The sequence below is a fragment of the Ailuropoda melanoleuca genome, chromosome 15 (genome assembly GCF_002007445.2).
Source record: "Ailuropoda melanoleuca isolate Jingjing chromosome 15, ASM200744v2, whole genome shotgun sequence".
Classification (NCBI taxonomy): Eukaryota; Metazoa; Chordata; class Mammalia; order Carnivora; family Ursidae; genus Ailuropoda; species Ailuropoda melanoleuca.
Window position 1 is genome coordinate 22,434,278 of NC_048232.1, and position 22,881 is coordinate 22,457,158.

Consider the following 22,881-nt stretch of genomic DNA (forward strand, 5'->3'; position numbering starts at 1 on the left):
TAAATCTTAAAAAAAAAAAACAAAAACGAAAGTAAACAATCTTTTCTAACCCTCCGTCCTTCGTTTCATCGTTTGGCTCTGCCGCTGCTCCTTCGGACAGCTCTGTGCCTTCTGCAACGCTCCTCCTTCACTCCTGTGGTTCCAGCGCTCGTGCTGGCTCAGCCCATATGGCCTCCTGACCGGTTTCTCTTCCTGGAGTCTCTCTCCCGTCCTCAGTGACTCTACCCTCCTATCGAGTTCATTTTCCCAAAACACAGCTTCTTGATGTCACTTCTGCTCAAAAACTTCTGCAATTTCTCTTTGCTTTTCTGAGCAAGTTAAACTCTTTATTGAGACATTCAATATAACCTACCAACCAAACCCAATTCACATTTTTGGTGTCTTAAAGTATCCTTTCTCTATTTTGAGCTGATTTCCTTCAGTCACATTGGTCCACTCTTGTCCTCTGGCTGTCCTATTTCCCTCCTTTGTCCCTCATTTCATGATGCTCTTCCTCCCTTTTCTGGGTTATTCCCAGGCTTTCTGGTCCCAAGTAACACCTCAGCCTCTTCTTGCAAAGACAGTCACAGTCCCGCGGAATCATTCCTTCTTTGGATTTCTTTAAGGGCCAGGGGCTTTTCTTGGGATCATTAAAAAGAGTACCCACTAATTGTTGGGTGCCTTTTGAGTCCCCCTCCCAGCCCCCTGGTGTACATTCTGGGTGATGGAAAGATTCTGGAGGGCCCCTGAAACTTATTTTTAAAGTCCTCTCAAACTCTTAATGCATAGCCTTTCTCTGAAAGGCTGAGGGATGGGTGAACAGATCAGGCCACATGCATGCCTTCATCTGTTTAAGGAAAAGGAAATTCCAAAAGTTAAGTGCCATTGTTTTCACTCGTCCACTTTCAGGTGTGCTGCAGTCACCAACCCCAACCCCACTTTGAATCTCTTGTGACACCAAAGCCCTTCTGCTTCTCGAAGACAATGTGCCCTCACTTGACACCTTTCTCACTCAAACCCAGCGTGCTGGCTGATGTGTCCTTCGGTCTGGCTAGATGGGCTTCTATGTACCTTTCCCTCTGCATGTCCTCCCTTTCCCACACTTCACTGAAAACCTCTCTGGTTTCCTTCTAAGAGAAAGAGGAGCCTGCTCTCAGTCACCACATACTTATTCCCACCTGTCAGCTATGCACCGTGCCCGATGCGGGAGATAGGATGGTGAATAAGATAGGCAGGCTCCCTGCCCACCTTACCCTGACGTTCTGGTGGGGGAAACAGACCAATAAAAAAATCAGCCTCAAAGTAAACACAGCAAACTGTGGAAAGGGCTAACTTGAAATAGGGTACAGATATGGAGATGAATGGGGAAGGTAGGGAGCCTGTCTCTTTTAGACGGAGAGTCAGGGAAGGCCTCTCTTACACAGGAGGCTGAGACCTGAAGGATGGGAGGAAAATGAATTCCAGGTTGGAGGCCACAGCTTGTCTGAGGTCTTGGCAGGAAGGAACTTCACCTCTGTGGTGATAGCACTGTGAGGAGGGGTGAGTAGTGTACGATGATGGTGGGAGGGAAGCAGGGCCAGATCACATGGGTCTTACAGGCTGTGAGGAGGAGGCTGGATTATAATCTCGGAATACTGGGAGTAGGGTTCCCAGATAAAATACAGAACACCCAGTTACATTTGAATTTCAGACGAATAACAAATGACTTTTGAGTTTAAGTATGTTCCAATTACTCCATGTGACATGCTTATACTAAAAATGTATTCATTGTTTATTTGAAATTCAAATTCAACTTGGCATCCTGTTCTCCATTTTGGGTTGTTTTTTTGTTTTGTTTTTTTGCTAAGTCTGACAACCCTAATCGAGTGGCCGCTGAAAGGTTTTCAGTAGGCAAGTGAGGAGATCTGATTTGTATTTTAAGAAGATCCCATTTGGAGAAGGGTTTGGAGGGCAGCAAGAGTTAAATGAAGGAGTTCAAGGAGACTAGTGGCTACCATAGCATCTCAGAGAAGGGACAGTAGTGGTCTGGCCCTAGAAGACCAGTGCTTCTCAAACTTCCATGTGCATACAAACCATCTAGGGATCTTGTTAAAAGGAAGACTTAATTCAGATGACCTAAAGTGGGATCTGAGATGCTGCATTTCTAATTAGTTTGCAGATGGTGCTGACCTTGCTGGTTCCTGACCAAAGGTCATCAAACTATGGCCCATTGGCCAAATCTGGCCTACTGCCTATTTTTACAAATAAAGTTTTATTGAAACACAGCCATGTCCATTTGTTTCCCTTTTATCTACGGCTGCTTGCTGGTTTTGTGCTATGATAGCAGAGTTAAGTAGTTGCAACAGAGACTGTATAGCCCCCAAATCTAAAAACATTTACCACCTGGCCCTTCCCTAAAAAGTTCACAAACCCTTGCTCTAGACCACATTTTGCTACTGAAAGTCTAGACTTGGGTGATTACCATAAAGATGGAGAGAAGTGGGGAGTTTTAAGATACATTTGAGAGTACTGAGTGCGGTCTACACTGGCTCATTAAGCACTCCCCTCTAATGGGAGCCCAGGTACCCTAAACTACATAAAGATGCATCATCTCTAAGCCTAAGTTGTTGCGATGGTTGAGAACCTGTCTAACCAATGTGGATTCACCTTAGAAATATTTATCCTGTGTGTTCTAAGCTCAAGGGGTTCTACTCAGCACACATTTAAGCATATATAGAAATCCATCAATGCACATGTAAATGTGAGGGTAAAGATACCACGGAATAGCACCTGGTTACCTGGAAGAATCATTTGTCATATGAGCAAAAATTGGAAGCTGACTCCTGCTTGTATTTACAGCTGGCTGATTTTCCACCTCTCCCACCTGAACTTCCATGATCTCTACTTTCTTATGGCAGGAGGGTGTCTTCGCAGTAATTCTGGGAGGGGATACCGAGGCACAGTACTATCATCCCTCCTGTCACTCTGTCCCTAGTAAGAAACTACCCTGTCCCCACCCTCCTCTCTAGCTCTTAAAGGAAGGGACTATCTGGTGCTCACACAGAAGGGAGATCACTTTAAAATGAAATAGTAGATTTTAGAAAGCAGGAGAGAAAAACCAATTTTATGTGCAACTTTTTTCTTGGCATTCATTTAGGATTCTTAGAACTACCACTTTGACAGACCCCCTGGTAATAGCCCATGGCAAGAGGCTTGTGTAATACTGCACAAGGTATGGTATTTCTCTCATGCCATGCACCTGTCAGGCAATGTCCTACAACAAAGTCCCAAAATGACTTATCGTTTAAAGGCCACTCCAGGATTGTTAAAAGTTGTGAATTTCTGGAAATTGCTTTGAGTATTTTAGTTTTTTAGGAGGTTATCTTTATTTTAATTGTTTTTTAAGTAGGATCCACACCCAGCGTCGCTCCCAACATGGGACTCGAACTCACAACTGTGAGATCAAGACCTGAGTGGAGATCAAAAGTCGGTCGCTCAACGGACTGAGCCACCCAGGCACCCCAAGGATGTTATTTCATGCACTGACGTAGTAACGTTAAATGGTGGCGTAGTGATGCATGAACATCAGCCCGTTAATTCCAATTTCTGCAGAACATAATTTATATCTAGATAGCAACGTCACACCCGGATGGCTACTAGGCTTTCTGAAGAGTAGAGGGAAGTAAGCTGGTTGGTATAGTTAGAGCCCTTGTGGCTCTGTAGTGTTCCTAACGTTGTTACACATATTTCTGTTAAATGTGCCTGCTATTCCTTCTCCCCATCCGGACATTGCGTCACAATAACAACCACAAATATGGGAGATTGAACTTGTGGAAGAGACTGATCCCTTTTACTCGGAAAGCTGAACTTGTTCAAAGATAACAAATACAAGGTACGTCTGTGGAGCTGTTGCTTGCGTTCCCAGCAAAACTCGAATCTCAGGCCCCATTTCCACAAAGGCCATGTGCTTTAGGAAACAACTGTTCGTTCCAAAGGATGTATTTATGTCAGGATCCAAACAGATTTTCACTTAATTATTAAGCACTGACAGGTCTGGAACGCCAAGTTGAAAGCGAAGGTGTTCGCCCCGTGACCTAATGGATTACGTTCTTTTGCATGGGAGTGAAAAAGGCATAAGGCTGAAAAATGTGCTCCCAAGAAATCCTTTTTTAATCCCCTCCTTAAAAATTTAATATCTAAAATTAGATATTTCAACAAACCTGTTTAAATGTCTTACTGCAATGCCTAGGTGCTGAGCCATAGATGAGAGACAAAAAAAGCAAATAAATAAAAGAATATGCTTCCTTTTCTAGAAGAACCGCAAGAGGAGAAAAGGAAGAAAGCAGGAATGCCAAGGGATTTTGTAATATGGGGTTGTCTGAAATGAGGTTGGAAGGAAGGTTGGAGACGAAAGATCTGGTCAGCCTCAGGTCCTGGAAGCATTATAAAAGGAGTGTTTTATAAGGAAGAAATCATTAAAAGGATTCACACATCCATTTGCATGAATTAGCCAACCCGGGAGAGTGTCTGAAATGCTTGGCAAGAGCTGACCTGAAATGAAGGTCACTGATTTCCCTACGACATCCGTGCAGCCCGAGCCCAGTTACGTTCACAAACCTTTCCAGCCAGTGTTGAAAGATCATCGCCTCCAATTATCTGCATCTCGCCCATGGACTGGTCGTTCTAAAAAAAAGCAAAGATAATATGTCACTGTACAAGAAAACCTTTACAGCACATTTCCCCCCCGCCCCCGTCTACCCGGCTAGCGGCTAGATTGCGCCTGACAAACGCGGCAAATAGCTGGGGCAGATTCCTCGTTGCCCCTGGTTACCGAGAGCCGCTGGCCCGCCTTGGCGCTGGAGACAAAGCATTCTAATGGCTCCGGGAGGGGAGAGACTCTGTGCAAAGGGGATGATAAAAAGGAGTGCAGAGAAAACCAACAGACCTAATTTTGGAACACAAAAATGCTGGGAGGTGCCTGAACCTATCCCGAGGCAGATGCAACCGGGAAGGCAGTCATGCTCCGGGACCTCCCTGGGGGGAGGGGGCTGGGGGGGCGCCCAGAAGTGGGCCACGCACTTGTCTGCTGGGCCACCAAGCCCCAGTCGTCTGCTCCAGTGGGGAGCAATCAGATGGTGGTTGCCAAAGAAATTAGGGGCCTCCTCGACTCCTACCAACACAGGTCCAGCCCCTCATCTGGTGTTGAGGTAGTTCTAACAGTTCACAGATCAAGAACTATTGCACTTAGGGGCGCCTGGGTGGCGCAGTCGTTAAGCGTCTGCCTTTGGCTCAGGGCGTGATCCCAGAGTGCTCAGATCGAGCCCCACATCAGGCTCCTCCGCTGGGAGCCTGCTTCTTCCTCTCCCATTCCCCCTGCTTGTGTTCCCTCTCTCGCTGGCTGTCTCTCTATGTCAAATAAATAAAATAAAATCTTAAAAAAAAAAAAAAGTTAAAAAAAAAAAGAAAAAAGAACTATTGCACTTAGACCTTCAGGCGTAAACGAAGAAGCCTCAGGAACTTTCTGCAGTCCCAGGAATATGTTAAGAGACTTTGCACTCCAATTCCATTAGAGGTCATGAGTATTCACTTTCATGATGGCTATATATCCTACATCATCCTGTACACACACACCCCCAAACATGGATTGTTACACAGGGCCTATCACAGCAAAGTAACATGGAGGCAGAACAGGAAACAGACAGCAGGCAACTTGTTTTCTGGCCTCACTTCGGAGACACACAACGGGACTGACGCAGATTCCCCACAGATTGTGGCTTCATGACCAAGGCAGACCCTTGCAGCAGTAACCTAAGGGAGAAGGTGATGGTGCGGGCACTCCACGCAGGACGTGCTGAACCAGGAAGCATCTTAGGTCACTGCTGCGGCTTCTTTAGCTCAGGGCTTTCCCTTCTTCTGGCAAAAAGGCTTTGCCTCTTTGCTTGGGGGCGGGGCGGGGTGGGGCGGGTGTGGTTCATTCCCTAAGGATCACGTGGGGCCAGGCCTTACCTAGCTAAACCAGCTATGCCCCAAGCTACATCTGCCCTTGGACTTGCACCTACTGAAGCTAATTCTTTCCCTTAGGAATGTTCTTGGGTTGGTTTGAGCTGGATTCTGTCACTTGCAAGTGAGTCTCTATCTAGGCATTGAGCTCCTTTGTCATAGAATTGGTCACCTGGGGAGATAGAAATCAGCCAAATAACCAATATAACAGTTTCACCAACGAAGCAGCTTTAGTCTTATTATCTTACTGCTCAAGAGGAGGGAAAATGACCTTAAAATGTTTTCACTTCCACTTGGAAAAGCATTCATTCTTTACGGCAACGGAGTGGAGAGGGTGCCCACCAAGTAGATAAGTCCAATAATTTTCTTCTTATGGGAACTGATCGCAAAAGGAGAAAGTCAAAGAACATCCAGAATTCACGGATCTCTTGCTGTTTCTGAATGGGCATTTATAACCATACATTCACAAATGGTCATGCAGTGGGTTAGGAACTTGTCAAAAATGCCAAAGGAGAAGATTTGGAACTTGTCAAAAATGCCAAAGGAGAAGATTTTCTTATCACTTGTAGAAGTGCGAGATAGAGGAGCTAACATAGGGGGAATGTCTGCATATTCGACTCAAATGTGTTGTTAATAGCAGTGGGAAAAATAAAATTTCAATACCTCCACAGGACGGAGGTGTGCAGAATTGGATGGAACCACTAAACCACACAGTTTAACGTAACAAAGGAGATCTACCCTCTGCCAATCAAAGTAAATGTCATAATAATTCTATTATCATCTTCATCCTATTGATCAAAAACAAAAACCACAATATATCAGAAAGCTGAATAATGTGCTATAAGTCTCGCCTTCAGCATGTTGCCAAGCAAGTCTTAGTTCAGAAGACCTTACGTAGAGTCCAAGTTTATAACATGTTTTTATTATTAGATTTGTCCTTAACTCATCTGGAACTTATATCTTCCTAGTGTCTGTATAGTCAATTGTCCCAATACCACTTACTGAATTGTTTGGGTTTTTTTCCGTGCTGGTTGGAAATGTCATTTTTATCATATCTTTCATTCTTCGTATGTGAGGGTCAGTTTCTACACTCTCCTGTTTCATTAGCCTAAACGTCCATTTTAGCATCCAAACTATACTGTTCAATTACTATAGCTTTTTAGTATGTTTTAGTATCTGGTAGTATAAGTCCCATTTTTGTGTTCTTTTTTAAAAATTGTCTCGGCTATTTTTGTACATTTATTTGCCTATTTGCTGGGCTGTTATGAAGATCAAATGAATTAATATATACTGATCATTTAGAACAGAGCCTGACACATGGTAAGTACCTGATAAATGCTGGATAGGATTCATTTCCCTCCCTCCCCCTCTTCCTCCCTTCCTCCTTTCCTTCCTTCCTTCCTTCCTTCCTTCCTTCCTTCCTTCCTTCCTTCCTTCCTTCGAAATGGTCACTCCTGAGACCTCTCTGGACACTGAAGTCTGGAGCTCCCCTGGTTTAATGACTCCAGGAAAGAAGACTTTTGTCTTGCTGGGATGGAGAAGGGAACTTACAGACCATCTTCTCCATTCACATGCTCCCCATCACCTTGCTGCTTTTAGCCCATTCCTCCTTCACCCCATCTTCTAAGAACCTTGTGACTACCTTTTGAGCCTTTCAGCAATTCTGTGGCACAAATCTGGTGCTTCTCATCGACAATTCCCTTCATAGGCATTTAGATTTTCACTTTATCTATTCAGCTGGGTCAGTGCCCTTACTTAATCAGTTTTGCCTCCTAAAAACCACTGACGTCTCTCTCCCCGCCCAGTGAGGTTTTCTCCCCTCCTTTTTGTCCTTGGGGTATATACCTCTGTTTCTTTCTTTACTGGCATTTTGGTGGGGTTTCAGGAGAGACTAGAGCTAAATGTATGCCTTCAATCCACTGTGTTTAACCATGATATTTTTTCTAATGGTTCAAAAGCATCCTTATAGTCCTAGGATCGATACATTTTTTTAAACCATCATTGGTTTCGATTTGATAATATTTTATTTGGGATTATTTGTCATATCTTCATAAGTCAGATGGGTTTATAGTTTTAAAGCAAAGTTATACTAGCCTCATACAATGCACTGAGTGGTTATTTATCTTTCTTCTATGCTCTAGAAGAGTTTGTATAGGAAAGGATTGATCGCTTTTGCTGAAGTTCAGCAGAGCTCAGTATAGGTATTATTTAATCCCCAACTTAGAAACAAGGAACCTGAGCAATGAGCATTTATGGAACTTGCCCGAAGAGGAGCTGCTGCTAAGTGAAGGGGTCTAGTTCAATCCTAGAATTGCCTGGCTCCATGTTATTCTGGGGTAGCGAACCCCTACCCTGTGCGCCCAGTATTCCTTGAAGAGAGAAGCACAGACTGCGTCTTTGAGAGGAACCTAGAGAGGAAGTGGGTTCTGCTTCTACTCATGACGTGAAATCCACAAGCTCAAAGGCCAAGGGAAGCCAACATCTTGGTAGAAATGCTGGCAGCGGTTAGGTACATTTAAAGAGCCAAGGAAATCTCTGGGATTTAGCCCAGGCTTCCTTGGAAGAAATATTTTGGAAATGACTAGTTTAGGTGACCTGATCTCCAGGTATCAAAGGGGGCACACCCAAGCAGCCCCGCCGGTGTGGCGATTCGTCCAACAGAGACTTTGGATTGCTTAGATAATGTTTAGAAAAAAACAGTACTGAACAAGAGTAAATATCCTGAGTTCCTGTCCTTTTGAGGAACAGGAAGGGGAAAAGTAAGGAAAATAAATTAACAAATGAACCACTCTCTAAGCCATTCGTTTTCAAAGTCAGAGACATTTGCTTCAAAATCTGTACACACAAAAGCTTTCTCGATATTCTCAGCCACCACAGATCCTTTAACTTTGCTTTTCCTCCCCATTGGTCTTATCTTTCCTCTCAGCTATTCTGTGCTTAGTAAGGTCACTGATCCTGTATTAGATGGATAGAGATGCAAAACGAAAACAAGAAATACTTCACTATAAGGAGGTTTAATGACCAAACTGGAGAGCTTCTGATTAAAATGGTGCAAACCACTGATTTTTCCCCCAACTCTAACATTTGATACCAAGTCAAAGAACAAGGACAGGTGAATGGGTTCCAGTATCCCCAGTTTTCTTTTCAACCAGTGGTTGATGTAGGACAGGACTCTTTTAACTGGATCCCTAAGTCCTTTAAGCTGTCTGAGGTCAGAGGAGAGGGCACAGCGCGGTCAGAGCCTGCTTGGCTTCTGGGCCCCTTGCTTCAAGCAGAACAATTCCACTTGTCTGTGTTACATCGATTGGATTGAAAGTGAGGTTGTGCAGGCAAAAAAGTTTGAAAACCATCGTGTTAGCCATTGAAATTGACCAACTTTTTGGTTTCCTGTTCATTTAAATACCCATCTGCTTCTGAGATCTTTGTTCTGGAACTCATTCTTACAACCTATGGGGGGCAGGATAAGCTGTGGAAAGAACAATGTGGAGATTAAGTGACCAGGCAGCTGGACTCCCCAGGTCCCCTCAAGGACCAGACTGCCTGCGTTCCACTCACAGCCCCACCTTCCATGAGTTGTGTGACCTCAAGGAAGTTATTTACCCTCTCAGTGCCTCAGTTTCCCTATGTACCAAAAGGGCATATTAATCGTTTCTACCTCTTAAGATTATTGGAGGACTAAATGAATTCATGCACATTAAGCACTCAGAAAAGTGCCTGGCATGTAACAGTTAGCGGTATATAAAGTAGGCCCAATATTCTCCTAAGAAACTTACAAATCTACAGGGCGTCCTAACATCTGACTTTGTGATGTAGTCTTTGTTTGGTTCACTCAGTGTATTACTGTTCCTTTGGAGCCATGTGCTCTGTGGTTAGGGTTTACCAGGGCTAACCGCTACCCATGAGGAGGCATGTGGGTAAGGAGGACTCATGTCCTTGTACTGCCACTTTGTATCCTGGCTGGAGCTTTGGTTAAAAACGATCTCAAGTGTGTTTTCTTTTGGGGTTTCTCAGTGACCTCCCAGTNAGACCTCTCTGGACACTGAAGTCTGGAGCTCCCCTGGTTTAATGACTCCAGGAAAGAAGACTTTTGTCTTGCTGGGATGGAGAAGGGAACTTACAGACCATCTTCTCCATTCACATGCTCCCCATCACCTTGCTGCTTTTAGCCCATTCCTCCTTCACCCCATCTTCTAAGAACCTAGTGACTACCTTGTGAGCCTTTCAGCAATTCTGTGGCACAAATCTGGTGCTTCTCATCGACAATTCCCTTCATAGGCATTTAGATTTTCACTTTCTCTATTCAGCTGGGTCAGTGCCCTTACTTAATCAGTTTTGCCTCCTAAAAACCACTGACGTCTCTCTCCCCGCCCAGTGAGGTTTTCTCCCCTCCTCTTTGTCCTTGGGGTATATACCTCTGTTTCTTTCTTTACTGGCATTTTGGTGGGGTTTCAGGAGAGACTAGAGCTAAATGTATGCCTTCAATCCACTGTGTTTAACCATGATATTTTTTCTAATGGTTCAAAAGCATCCTTATAGTCCTAGGATCGATACATTTTTTTAAACCATCATTGGTTTCGATTTGATAATATTTTATTTGGGATTATTTGTCATATCTTCATAAGTCAGATGGGTTTATAGTTTTAAAGCAAAGTTATACTAGCCTCATACAATGCACTGAGTGGTTATTTATCTTTCTTCTATGCTCTAGAAGAGTTTGTATAGGAAAGGATTGATCGCTTTTGCTGAAGTTCAGCAGAGCTCAGTATAGGTATTATTTAATCCCCAACTTAGAAACAAGGAACCTGAGCAATGAGCATTTATGGAACTTGCCCGAAGAGGAGCTGCTGCTAAGTGAAGGGGTCTAGTTCAATCCTAGAATTGCCTGGCTCCATGTTATTCTGGGGTAGCGAACCCCTACCCTGTGCGCCCAGTATTCCTTGAAGAGAGAAGCACAGACTGCGTCTTTGAGAGGAACCTAGAGAGGAAGTGGGTTCTGCTTCTACTCATGACGTGAAATCCACAAGCTCAAAGGCCAAGGGAAGCAAACATCTTGGTAGAAATGCTGGCAGCGGTTAGGTACATTTAAAGAGCCAAGGAAATCTCTGGGATTTAGCCCAGGCTTCCTTGGAAGAAATATTTTGGAAATGACTAGTTTAGGTGACCTGATCTCCAGGTATCAAAGGGGGCACACCCAAGCAGCCCCGCCGGTGTGGCGATTCGTCCAACAGAGACTTTGGATTGCTTAGATAATGTTTAGAAAAAAACAGTACTGAACAAGAGTAAATATCCTGAGTTCCTGTCCTTTTGAGGAACAGGAAGGGGAAAAGTAAGGAAAATAAATTAACAAATGAACCACTCTCTAAGCCATTCGTTTTCAAAGTCAGAGACATTTGCTTCAAAATCTGTACACACAAAAGCTTTCTCGATATTCTCAGCCACCACAGATCCTTTAACTTTGCTTTTCCTCCCCATTGGTCTTATCTTTCCTCTCAGCTATTCTGTGCTTAGTAAGGTCACTGATCCTATATTAGATGGATAGAGATGCAAAACGAAAACAAGAAATACTTCACTATAAGGAGGTTTAATGACCAAACTGGAGAGCTTCTGATTAAAATGGTGCAAACCACTGATTTTTCCCCCAACTCTAACATTTGATACCAAGTCAAAGAACAAGGACGGGTGAATGGGTTCCAGTATCCCCAGTTTTCTTTTCAACCAGTGGTTGATGTAGGACAGGACTCTTTTAACTGGATGCCTAAGTCCTTTAAGCTGTCTGAGGTCAGAGGAGAGGGCACAGCGCGGTCAGAGCCTGCTTGGCTTCTGGGCCCCTTGCTTCAAGCAGAACAATTCCACTTGTCTGTGTTACATCGATTGGATTGAAAGTGAGGTTGTGCAGGCAAAAAAGTTTGAAAACCATCGTGTTAGCATTGAAATTGACCAACTTTTTGGTTTCCTGTTCATTTAAATACCCATCTGCTTCTGAGATCTTTGTTCTGGAACTCATTCTTACAACCTATGGGGGGCAGGATAAGCTGTGGAAAGAACAATGTGGAGATTAAGTGACCAGGCAGCTGGACTCCCCAGGTCCCCTCAAGGACCAGACTGCCTGCGTTCCACTCACAGCCCCACCTTCCATGAGTTGTGTGACCTCAAGGAAGTTATTTACCCTCTCAGTGCCTCAGTTTCCCTATGTACCAAAAGGGCATATTAATCGTTTCTACCTCTTAAGATTATTGGAGGACTAAATGAATTCATGCACATTAAGCACTCAGAAAAGTGCCTGGCATGTAACAGTTAGCGGTATATAAAGTAGGCCCAATATTCTCCTAAGAAACTTACAAATCTACAGGGCNGCAGGATAAGCTGTGGAAAGAACAATGTGGAGATTAAGTGACCAGGCAGCTGGACTCCCCAGGTCCCCTCAAGGACCAGACTGCCTGCGTTCCACTCACAGCCCCACCTTCCATGAGTTGTATGACCTCAAGGAAGTTATTTACCCTCTCAGTGCCTCAGTTTCCCTATGTACCAAAAGGGTATATTAATCGTTTCTACCTCTTAAGATTATTGGAGGACTAAATGAATTCATGCACATTAAGCACTCAGAAAAGTGCCTGGCATGTAACAGTTAGCGGTATATAAAGTAGGCCCAATATTCTCCTAAGAAACTTACAAATCTACAGGGCGTCCTAACATCTGACTTTGTGATGTAGTCTTTGTTTGGTTCACTCAGTGTATTACTGTTCCTTTGGAGCCATGTGCTCTGTGGTTAGGGTTTACCAGGGCTAACCGCTACCCATGAGGAGGCATGTGGGTAAGGAGGACTCACGTCCTTGCACTGCCACTTTGTATCCTGGCTGGAGCTTTGGTTAAAAACGATCTCAAGTGTGTTTTCTTTTGGGGTTTCTCAGTGACCTCCCAGTTTCCACGCTGTGGTGTCTGAAGCTTTACAGCGAATCATTTGGTAGGCATAATTTCTATCATTCCACTTTGCTGTTTTCATCCTTCTCCTCAGCAGGCAGAAGCCACTTGGAGATTGTGCTCTGACCCACTTTCGCACTTAGCTCTCATCAGATCCTTGTGGGGGCCATTTATAGTCAGTAGAGCAAGGAGTTAACCTTAAAACTGACTTACAAGATGGCGGCAGAAGGTCTGTGGTAGAACATGAGAATGGAAGTCTGGGCTTCTGATCTCTTTTCCAGGCCCAGCTGCATTTTTACATTGAGAATCATGAGCTACCCTAATTCCTTTCTATGAATCCACCATTTTAGCTTAAAGTAATCTAAAATTGATTTATGTACTACCTGTAAACAAAAGAACCTCAACTAAGATACCATGCTGATTTACAGGAAAAGTCAGTATTTGCAAATTTTGCTAAATATTACGTGACAAATGACTTGTGACACATCTCATCACTATTGATGAACACCACTGTCCTGCACTGAGACCCCAGGAGTTCCCGGCATGGAATCTACTGCATTATCTTCCATGTCTTAGCTTATGGTTGTTCACACACACTTCTCCATCTTTCCTCATGTAGGTAATTCGTACTCTTTCTTCAAGACTTAGTTCAGGCATCATCTCTTCTAGGAAGTTTTCCTAGAGTCCACTGGACTTTATATGTGTCCCAATAATGCTCTATACAGATCTGCATGTTAATAGACCATATCCAATTGGAATTTTTTTGTGTATGTAGCAATTGCCAATAGAATGGAAACTCCTTCAGCATAACAGCCTTATTGTCATCCTAATTGTACCCTCTGTTGCTGGCACATCTTGGCATTTGGTATTTATGGAGCCATACTGAAGCATCCGAGTACATGTGTTAGCTATATTTTTAATACTTCTTCTCCTACCCACTTAGACAACAAGTGTTCTCGGGCAGTACTTGGTTTCTATTCCTTTAAGTTCTTTCTCCAGCTGTCCAGAAGCCTGAAGGACCTTATTACTCAATGGGAGTCAGAGAAAAATGAAAACTATAAACAAACACATGAGAAAAAATCTATAAAGCTCAGAGAAGGACTTAAATAAAGCTGACTTGAGTAACTTGGAAGATGGCACGACTGGAAAAATGTAGTCCTTCCTCTGTTATGTCTGATTCTCATCCAAATGGTATTTCTTTATTCTCATCATCTTATTATCTCAGTTCCTAGTCTCCTCAATATTTTTAAAAACCTAAATGCCAAAATCCGTGTGAATTCTGAACACTAGAAATATGAAAAAATGATTTACCAAGATATCTTAATAACAGGAATTCATTTCATGATTAGAAAAAGATACATTTTAAAGCCAATCTAGTGTTTGAACCAGGAGAAAAACATAGAGGTTAGCATGTACAATTTCACTCATTTGAAAGTATGCATGTATTTTGCATTTTCCTGAATTTGGTGTCTCTAACTTTGTAAACACGATGTGACTTTATTTAAAGACAAAATGGCTTTCTGCTTAATGACAATGATTTATTACTCCATTGTGATTGGTATTCTACTCCACCCAGTCTCTGAGAGGGGTACTGGTTAGCTAAGAGTAATCTCCACTCAAGGGAGAAAGGCTCTTTTCTTTATGAGAAATAAAGGGGAGCTGGGTTAGAAGAAGGGGCCACAATGATGTGAAGAATCTATAGGCTGGGAGAAATAATGAAGGGTCATCAAAAAAAAAAAAAGAGAGAGAGAGAAAGAAAGAAAAGAAAAAGAGAACAGAGAGAAGAAATTGGACCTTTATTTTAATTTAGTTATAAAGGACCCCAGGAAGGAGGAAACAGTTTGAAAACAGATCCAGTGACTTCGCTTTACATGAACTCTGTTTGAAATCTTGAAGCAGGATATCCTTCTGTTTTGAATCTTGGTATGGACTGTTGTTTTGGTTTAAGTTATGTTTTTAAATTATGGATCAGAAGGACAAACAAGTGGAGCCTCTTGAAACATCTGATTGACCCCAAAAGACTTCAGTAAAACCTGTGTTTTAAGTGTGGATGGTGGACGGCCATATCCCCGTGCTTGACTCTTTCTTGGAAGGCCCTTTTCTCCATACAGTTTTTTTCCTCCTAAATAACCCAGGGAGGATTTATAATTATAACTTAAAAAAAATTGAAAATAGTTGTTCAACAGTAATGAAATCTTAAACCAGCTCTCACGAACTGGTTTAAGGGGAAGAAATAGTGAACAGGAAGGACCAAGGGAGAGAACTGGCAGCAGATAGCACGCCAGAGAAACCTCTGGAACACACACCACTTTTTGGCATTAAATTTGGATCTGTCTTCTTTCCCACCCAACTGTACTCTAGGTCCAAAAAGTTCTGCTATCTCGTGTCACTTCTCAGCTCAAAACATTTCTGAAGATACCCATGCCTGTAAAATGGTGTCTGATTTTGTCCGTTTTTTTTTTTTTTTTTTTTTTGGCCACCCTCAGAGCCAGGCAAGACGGCCCCTGCATATCACAAACACCAAAACACAAAGACATTTGCTTCTTTCTTTTTGGTTTTACAAGGAAGTTTCTGGAAAATTCTGTTAGAAGTTTGAGCTAATGAGAATTATGCAATAGGGACATGTGGCTGAACTGGGCCTTGCCCCTTTACCCCCTTGCAGGGTCAAGTTTGTGGGGGGTGGGGAGAGGATGGTGGTGGAGAAAAGCAGAGCCTTATCTTGGGAAACCAGAAAAAGAGGAGCTGAAATTTTTTCAAGTTGGCCACCCTAAATAACCCAAAGCAGGTGTCTCTGAGACAAACTCCCCAGATAACCATGTTCCCTCCTGCCTCTCTGCTCAGAAGGTATCGTCTTGGAGGCACCTGAATCAGGAAAAAGAGGCACGAGGGAGAAGAGCCTAACTGCCCCAAGTCCCTGAAGAGCTTAAGTGGGTCAGTCTCACGCAGGTTTTAGGCAGGCTCAGTCATCACCCAGGAGCTGGTCCTGGGCCCAGTTGATGCCCTGCCCTGCGGACACACGGCTCTGCTCAGGCTTGCAAGGACGAGTACAGCTCTTTCAGTCTCCAGCTCACGTAATCAGGGTAGACACATGAGCTTGGCCATGGACAAAGCTATAAAGCTTCAAAACTTTAAATATTTAGAAATATGATATGTGGCTCTGCATTTATAATGTTGCCTGGGGCCCCATAAATATTGGAGGCAAGGCTGACTTTGAGAACCATTTACTGAACATTTACTAACTGCCAGGCACTATGAGAAACACATCATGTACGTGAATCCTAACAAAACCCCATGAGTACCACCCAGTAGCCTTCCTCCTTGGTATTCACCCAAGGAGTGGGACAGTTAGGTCCACAAAAAAACTTGCTCTTGGATGTTTATAGCAGTTTTATTCATAATTACCAAGACTTGGAAGCAACGGAGATGTCCTTCAGTACGTGAGAGGAAACCGTGGTACACTCAGACAATGGAATATCATTCGATGCTAAAAAGAAATGAGCTATCAAGCCATGAAAAGACATGGAAGATGGTTAAATGCATATTACTGAGTGCAGAAGCCAATCTGATGAGGGTACATACTGTATGATTCCAACCATAACACATTCTGGGAAAGGGAAAACTATGGAGACAGTAAAAGATCAGTGGTAACCAGAGGTTGGTGGGGGAGGGGGAATGAATAGGTGGACCACTGGTTATTTCTAGGATACCATAATGATAGATACATGTCATTACACATTTGTCCAAACACATAGTTATGGGGTGTCAATGTAGGTTCGTCAGTTGTAACATACATAATGTGGCATAGGATGTTGATAGTGGGGGACGCTGTGGGTGTGTGCGGTCAGGCGGCACAAGGGGACTCTCTGTACTTTCCTCTCAATTTTGATATGAACCTAAAACTGCTCTAAAAAATAAAGAAGATTTCTTTAAAAATCCTGTGAGGTAACAGGCACTGTTATCACCCCAGTTCAAGTAACTCTGCTAAGTAACAGTGCTCAAGGTCCCACAGCTGGAAAGTGATGGACCTGAACACAGGATACCCCCTCGGTCTTGCTCCAAAGCTTCCACTGAACCAATACCTTCTCCAGCTTTTCTCTTGGGTCTGAGCAGAATCTACCTTTCCATGTGACTTCGCACTAGACTTCCTCTCCCCCAGACGTGCTTGTAATGTGCACATGACTCCCCTGCTCAGACCGTGACCCTGCCTGGAGTGGGACCTCAGAGTCAGTCTTTCTAGTGAGCTCCCAGGTGATGGGGAGGGGTTGGTCCACAGGCCACGCTCTGAGTCATCGGGGTCTACGTTTCACCTGCTGGCTAAGTCCAGTGCACACCCTGCATTTTCTCATCGTGTGTTTTGTGGATGCTTCCTTCACCCAGAACGTCTTTCTGCCACATCTCTGCTTGTCAAAATCATAACTTCCCTAGGCACACACATTAAAAATCTACTTTCATTATAAGTCATCACCTGATCCTCATCCCGCCACCACCGTCAACCAGAACTGATTTCTCCTGCCAACGTGTTTCCTTTGCGTTAAGCACCAATTCCTGCTGCCCTTGTTACAATCCTCCCCCTTGCTCATTGTCTAGGCATCTGTTCACGTCTGCTATTCTAAAAGCAACTTGAGGATAGAGACTTTCGATCTTTCACCTTTGTCGGTTCCTTTTTTTTTTTTTAAGTTCTTATTTATTTATTTGACAGACAGAGATGGCCAGCAAGAGAGGGAACACAAGTGGGGGAGTGGGAGAGGAAGAAGCAGGCTCCTAGCGGAGGAGCTTGATGTGGGGCTCGATCCCAGAGCACCGGGATCACGCCCTGAGCCGGAGGCAGACGCTTAACGACTACGCCACCCAGGAGCCCCACCTTCGTTGGTTCCTTAGCACTGAGCAGGCCTTGCGTGCAGCAAGGAACATGATGTGTTCCCCTTTTCTGTAAAGTGGGGACACTAACACCTACTTGTTTGGATTGTTGTGAGGTTTGAGTTAAATGTCATATGTAGAGTGCTTTGTCCACAGTAGGCCCCTGATAAATATTTATTGAATTGTATTTTCCTTTCCTGTTATACATAAAAGGGAAAGGGGAGGGTGTGGGAGTGAATTAATGACAAAGCCAGGCCTACCCCAAGATATCTTAACTTTTATTCATGTGATTTTCCCACTCTATCAAGCTCTCCTTCGCTTTGTTTTGCTTATGTAACTCCCAGTCATTCATGTGACTAAAATTTATCAGTATTTACAAAAGAAACCTGGTTCACATTTTCTACACATATCATTGACTCAAGTTCAATTAAGGCTTACAGATAAAAGGAATAAATGTGTCCTTACATCGTGGTAAAGTCTAAGGTGACGTACATAATGTATGTAATGTACATATGTAACTGAGTTACACAGACATAGTGGTATGTCTATGTAACTCAAAACAACCAAACTTAAAATTAGGTAATGGTTTCCAGGTAACATGATCGTACAAGAAGAAATGATTACGACCAGACACAAGGATTGCCTTAACCAATTACTCACCGGGACACCCTGGCAAACTCACTCAATTTCTCATTTACCTCATCTGAAAAGTGGGGATAATACTGCTGCCTTACTTGCTTCTCAGAATTCACGTCAAGAGCCAGCAGATTGCCAAAACATGCAAAAGCTACGCAAAATGGAGCAAACTTTTTATGTGCAAAAAATGCATTACCAATATCCTCAGCCATAATACAAAGCCAGAGGGAAAAGGCAATTTATATGGAATACAAAGAAAGTAGAATACCAAATGTCAAGCATTTCCTCTACTATTACTATATTTTAGGTTTACGGTTTTGCTCCAACTTCTCCCGGTATCTGATGCGACACGAGTATCACGTGAGAAGGTCCGAGAGCAGAATGCCTCCAGAACCACCTTTTATTTTTCAGAACAAGAAAAGATGGTTTATGTGATGCAGGCATGTTGATTGGCAGTGCAGGCTTGCAAATTCCTTCAGTATTAAGTCATGTCTTCAAAACTGGGTGGGGCGCTGAGTTATTAAATTTTTTCTTTGCCTCTGGAGGCCAGGGCTTGGAAGTAGCTGGAGCCTACATGTGAACTGAGCTGGGTGGTCTCGGGAAAATTCTGTGTAAACAGCGTTGCTCATCTAAACGTAGCACAATGCACTGCACATCTGTCTGTCCCTATTATACAAACAGAATCTGGACTCCATTAATGTGCCTGAGGAATAAATTATTCTCTAATAAATGTTTTTATAATCACAGTGGAAAGGAAGGTCCAGGACAGCAAAGGAAATGAGACTCCACCGTACCAATTTGTTGGCGGAAGCCTGGAAGGGGAGTGGGAGAAGGAAGTAGACCACAGCTGTGTCTGACCTAGAGCGGGCGTGCCTTCTTCAACATGGGAGAGGTGGGGTTCCATACAGACTAAGGTACAGGAGAGTGCCTTATTCTGTACTTGCCAATGAGGAATGCCAGGTGGCCCAGGGAAGGTGGATTTGCTCTCAGTTCCTGCCAGATAATCAAAGAACAACTTTTCAATGACAACAGCAACAACTACGGGTATAGACCCGACAACCTCAGTGCCCCAAAAGTCAGACTGTCCGCATGAGGGGGCCTGACAGGGCCAGCGGCTACGGAACAGGGCACTTGGGCTGTCTGATTATGCATCCACGTATTGCTCATGCATAAACACCTACTCTTCTCTCTTTACCCCCATCAAATATTTGTTGTCATTGGCTGATGACACGAGGGCCTTTGTTTTGTAAGGGCGGCTGGAGAAGTTGTTGGAGTCGGAGATGGCAGGGAAGAGAGAAGAGAAGGCTGGAGGCTGATATGACCTCTGTTCTCCATCTGGTTTCTTTGACTGCATTTGAGTCCTGATGTTGGAGGACTGTCATGCTTTCATTAGAGACTAAGATTCTGGGAGGGGTCAAAGGTCCAAAGCAGGGTCCGTTCACAACTGTTTGGGGCCCCAGCCTCTGTGGGAAGCCTGGGCGTGCCCCAGTACCTGCAGGACTGGCAGTTTTCGGGGCTCTCCTGGCATAGACAAGGGCACTCACAATGGGCACCAGTAGCAATGGCCTTGCTAATGATCCCAGGAGGGGCTGCTCAGGAGCGGGGCTGGTGGAGGTGGCAGATGCTCTGTAGTAACTGCAGCTGAAGGACTGGCCTAGAGACAGGGCAGGACCCCCTTGGGAACTCTCCGAAATGACTAACTGCTTGACTGGGCAGGTGGGAAAAGTGTAACCCTAATTCAGTGTACTTTGGCATACCCGTACCTGGATCTACTTCTGTAGTTATCAACGGGGCATGCCAAAGGCAAAAGCTGCATAGACAATGATATTTGGGCTTCAGAGATTTCGAACATTTATTTGGTATTTATATAATCTTCCTCCGATTACATCAAATTCATTTGCTGTAAACTTTACGATGTCCTTAGCATCACGGGAGTTTGTGACACTATTTCCTGTTATGGCACCTAGGTTTTTAATTTAAAAATTTTAAGGGGATGATTTTTATTGTTGTTGTAGTTTTAAAATTTCATCATATTTTGATAAGTCCCCGTGACTTCTGCTTCTTGCCAAGATGGAATAACAAAGACCAGATTTTAAAAAAAGCAAAACGTAGGCAACAACAGTTTCGAGACACTGGATGTCAGGCAACAAAGAAGAGCAATCCCTAAGACAGGAACAAACAAAGTGGGCCCTGTGACTGCCCTGCTGACTGTCTTGGTAGAGTTTTCAGGCCACAGCATAGGGAAGGAGAACCCCTTTGAAGCCTGGGGAGACGGAGTGGAGGCGATGGAGCTGAGCGTCCTGGGAGAACCCGACAGCTAGTTCTCAGGACAGGACACTGGAGAGAAGGGCTTGGAAGGAAAACCAGCAGAGCATGCAGCAGATCTGCAGATGCAGATTAAGAAACTATCTGATGCCGGGGGAAGAACCTTCTAAACAGACATAAGCAGAGCCAAGAATAGTGCCTGTCCCTACCAGAAGGGGAAATCCCACGGTCGACGGGAAACTGTGTCGAGTTCTCTGGAGACCTTGCCTCCGCGGTGAAGAATCACCAGCCCTAGTGGGAGGTTTGCTCTGGACCCACCTAACAAATCCTAAAAGCAAGATCTGCAACGGTCCTACTGCTTCCAAGTAACCACTGCATCTCAAAACGAGGCTCAAGAATATATAAGGGAATAAAAAAATTACCCATCCACAAGCCAACGAAAAGATGCTCACCATCACTAATCATAAGAGAAATGCAAGTCAAAACTACAGTGGCATATCACCTCACACCCACTAGGATGGCTACGATCAAAAACCCAGAAAATAACAAGTGTTGCTGAGGATGAGGAGAAACCAGAACCCTTGTATACTGTTAGCGCAAATGTAAAATGGCACACCCTCCTTAGAAAGCAATGTGGTGGTTGCTCAAAAAATTAAAAACAGAGTTACCATGTGACCCAGCAATTCTACTTCTGGGTATATGTCCAAAGGAACCGAAAGCAGAATGTTGAAGAGATATTTGCACACTGAGGTTCACTGCGGCATTATTCACAACAGCCAACAGATAGAAATAACCCAAATGTTCGACAGGTGGATAGATAAAACAGAATGTGGTATATGCATATAATGGAATATTATTCAGACTTAAAAAGAAGGAAGCTTTGTCACCTGCTACAACATGGATGAACCTCAAGGACATTATGCTAAGTGAAATACAGTAGTCACAAAAAGACAAATACTGGTATGCTTCCACTTATTTGAGGTGTCTAAAGTTGTTTCAGTCATAGAAACAGAAAGTAGAATGGCGGTTGCCAGAGACTCGGGAGAGGGGGAAATGGGGGGTTGTTCAGTTTCATAGAGTTTCAGTTTTGGAGGATAAAAAGTCCTAAAGGTCTCTTGCACAACAATGTGGAATACTTAGCCCTCGTGAACCGTACACTTAAAAATGATTAAGATGGCAAGTTTCACGTGTTTTTTATTTATTTAAAGTATTTTATTTATTTAAAAAATCCATCACACAGTAAGGTACAATTCACAATGTTTGACATCTAATTAAAGACTCTCAGGCACAGAAAAAGGCAGGAAATTGAAGAAAATAAAAATCAACCGAAACTGATCAAGAACTGACACAGGTGTTAGAAGATAAGGACATTAAAACAGTTCTTAGAGTTGTATTCTATATCCTCAAAAGTTTAGAGACATGGGAGATACAAAATTTTTAAAAGACACAAATGGAGCCTCTAAGGATTATAAGTAAAATGTCTGAGATGAAAAATGAATGGGCAGAATTCTAAGAGGGTCCCAGGACTCCCATCCTCTGGCATACACATCCTTGAGTGTGAAAGAGACCACGAATGTGATGGAATATCACTCCCACACTTAACGCTACCGTATACAGCAAAAGGAATTTTTCAGATGTAATTAAAATCCCAAATCAGTTCATTTTAGCTAACCAAAAGGGAGATGACCTAGGTAGGCCTGACAACTCGGGGGAGTCGGTAAAAGAAACAGGAGGCATCGGCAAACACCCGCCTGCCGGCTGTGAGGAAGCAGACACACATGTTGTGAACTGCTATGCTGTGGAGAGAGCCAAGTGCCAGGGAAGGGGGGTAGCCTCTAGGAGGTAAGAGCTGCCCTCAGCTGATAGCCAGAAAGAAAGTGGGGACCTCCACTCACAACCTGGAGGAAATGAATTCTGCCAACAACCCGGAGGAGCTTGCAAGGGTATATTTCCTGAGCTGGCTTTATGAGGATGCATCCAGCTGACAACCTTGGGAGACCCCGAGCAGAGGAGCCAGCATCCTGGCACCAGACTGCTGACCCATGCCAATGTGAGACCACAAACGTATGTTGTTTTAATCTGTTAAATTTGTGGTGATTTGTCATGAAGCAATAGAGAAGTCATACGAGTGACGAAGACAAATGGCAGGTGAGATCCCGCAGAAGAAATGATCAGTAGCTCAATGACAGCAATAGAGAGTGCCCAACATGGAACACACAAACAAAAGACAATTTTCAAAGTAAAAAG

At 43.7% G+C, this 22,881-nt stretch overlaps 1 protein-coding gene across 1 annotated transcript in view; it reads right to left on the minus strand.

The window, feature by feature from the left end:
- PRTFDC1 (phosphoribosyl transferase domain containing 1) overlaps window positions 1–22,881 on the minus strand; it is a 90,105-nt gene that overhangs the window by 13,260 nt on the left and 53,964 nt on the right. Inside the window, exon 4 of the mRNA XM_002913156.4 lies at window positions 4,576–4,641. Coding sequence (XP_002913202.2) covers window positions 4,576–4,641 — 66 coding nt within the window. The remainder of the gene's footprint in view (window positions 1–4,575; window positions 4,642–22,881) is intronic.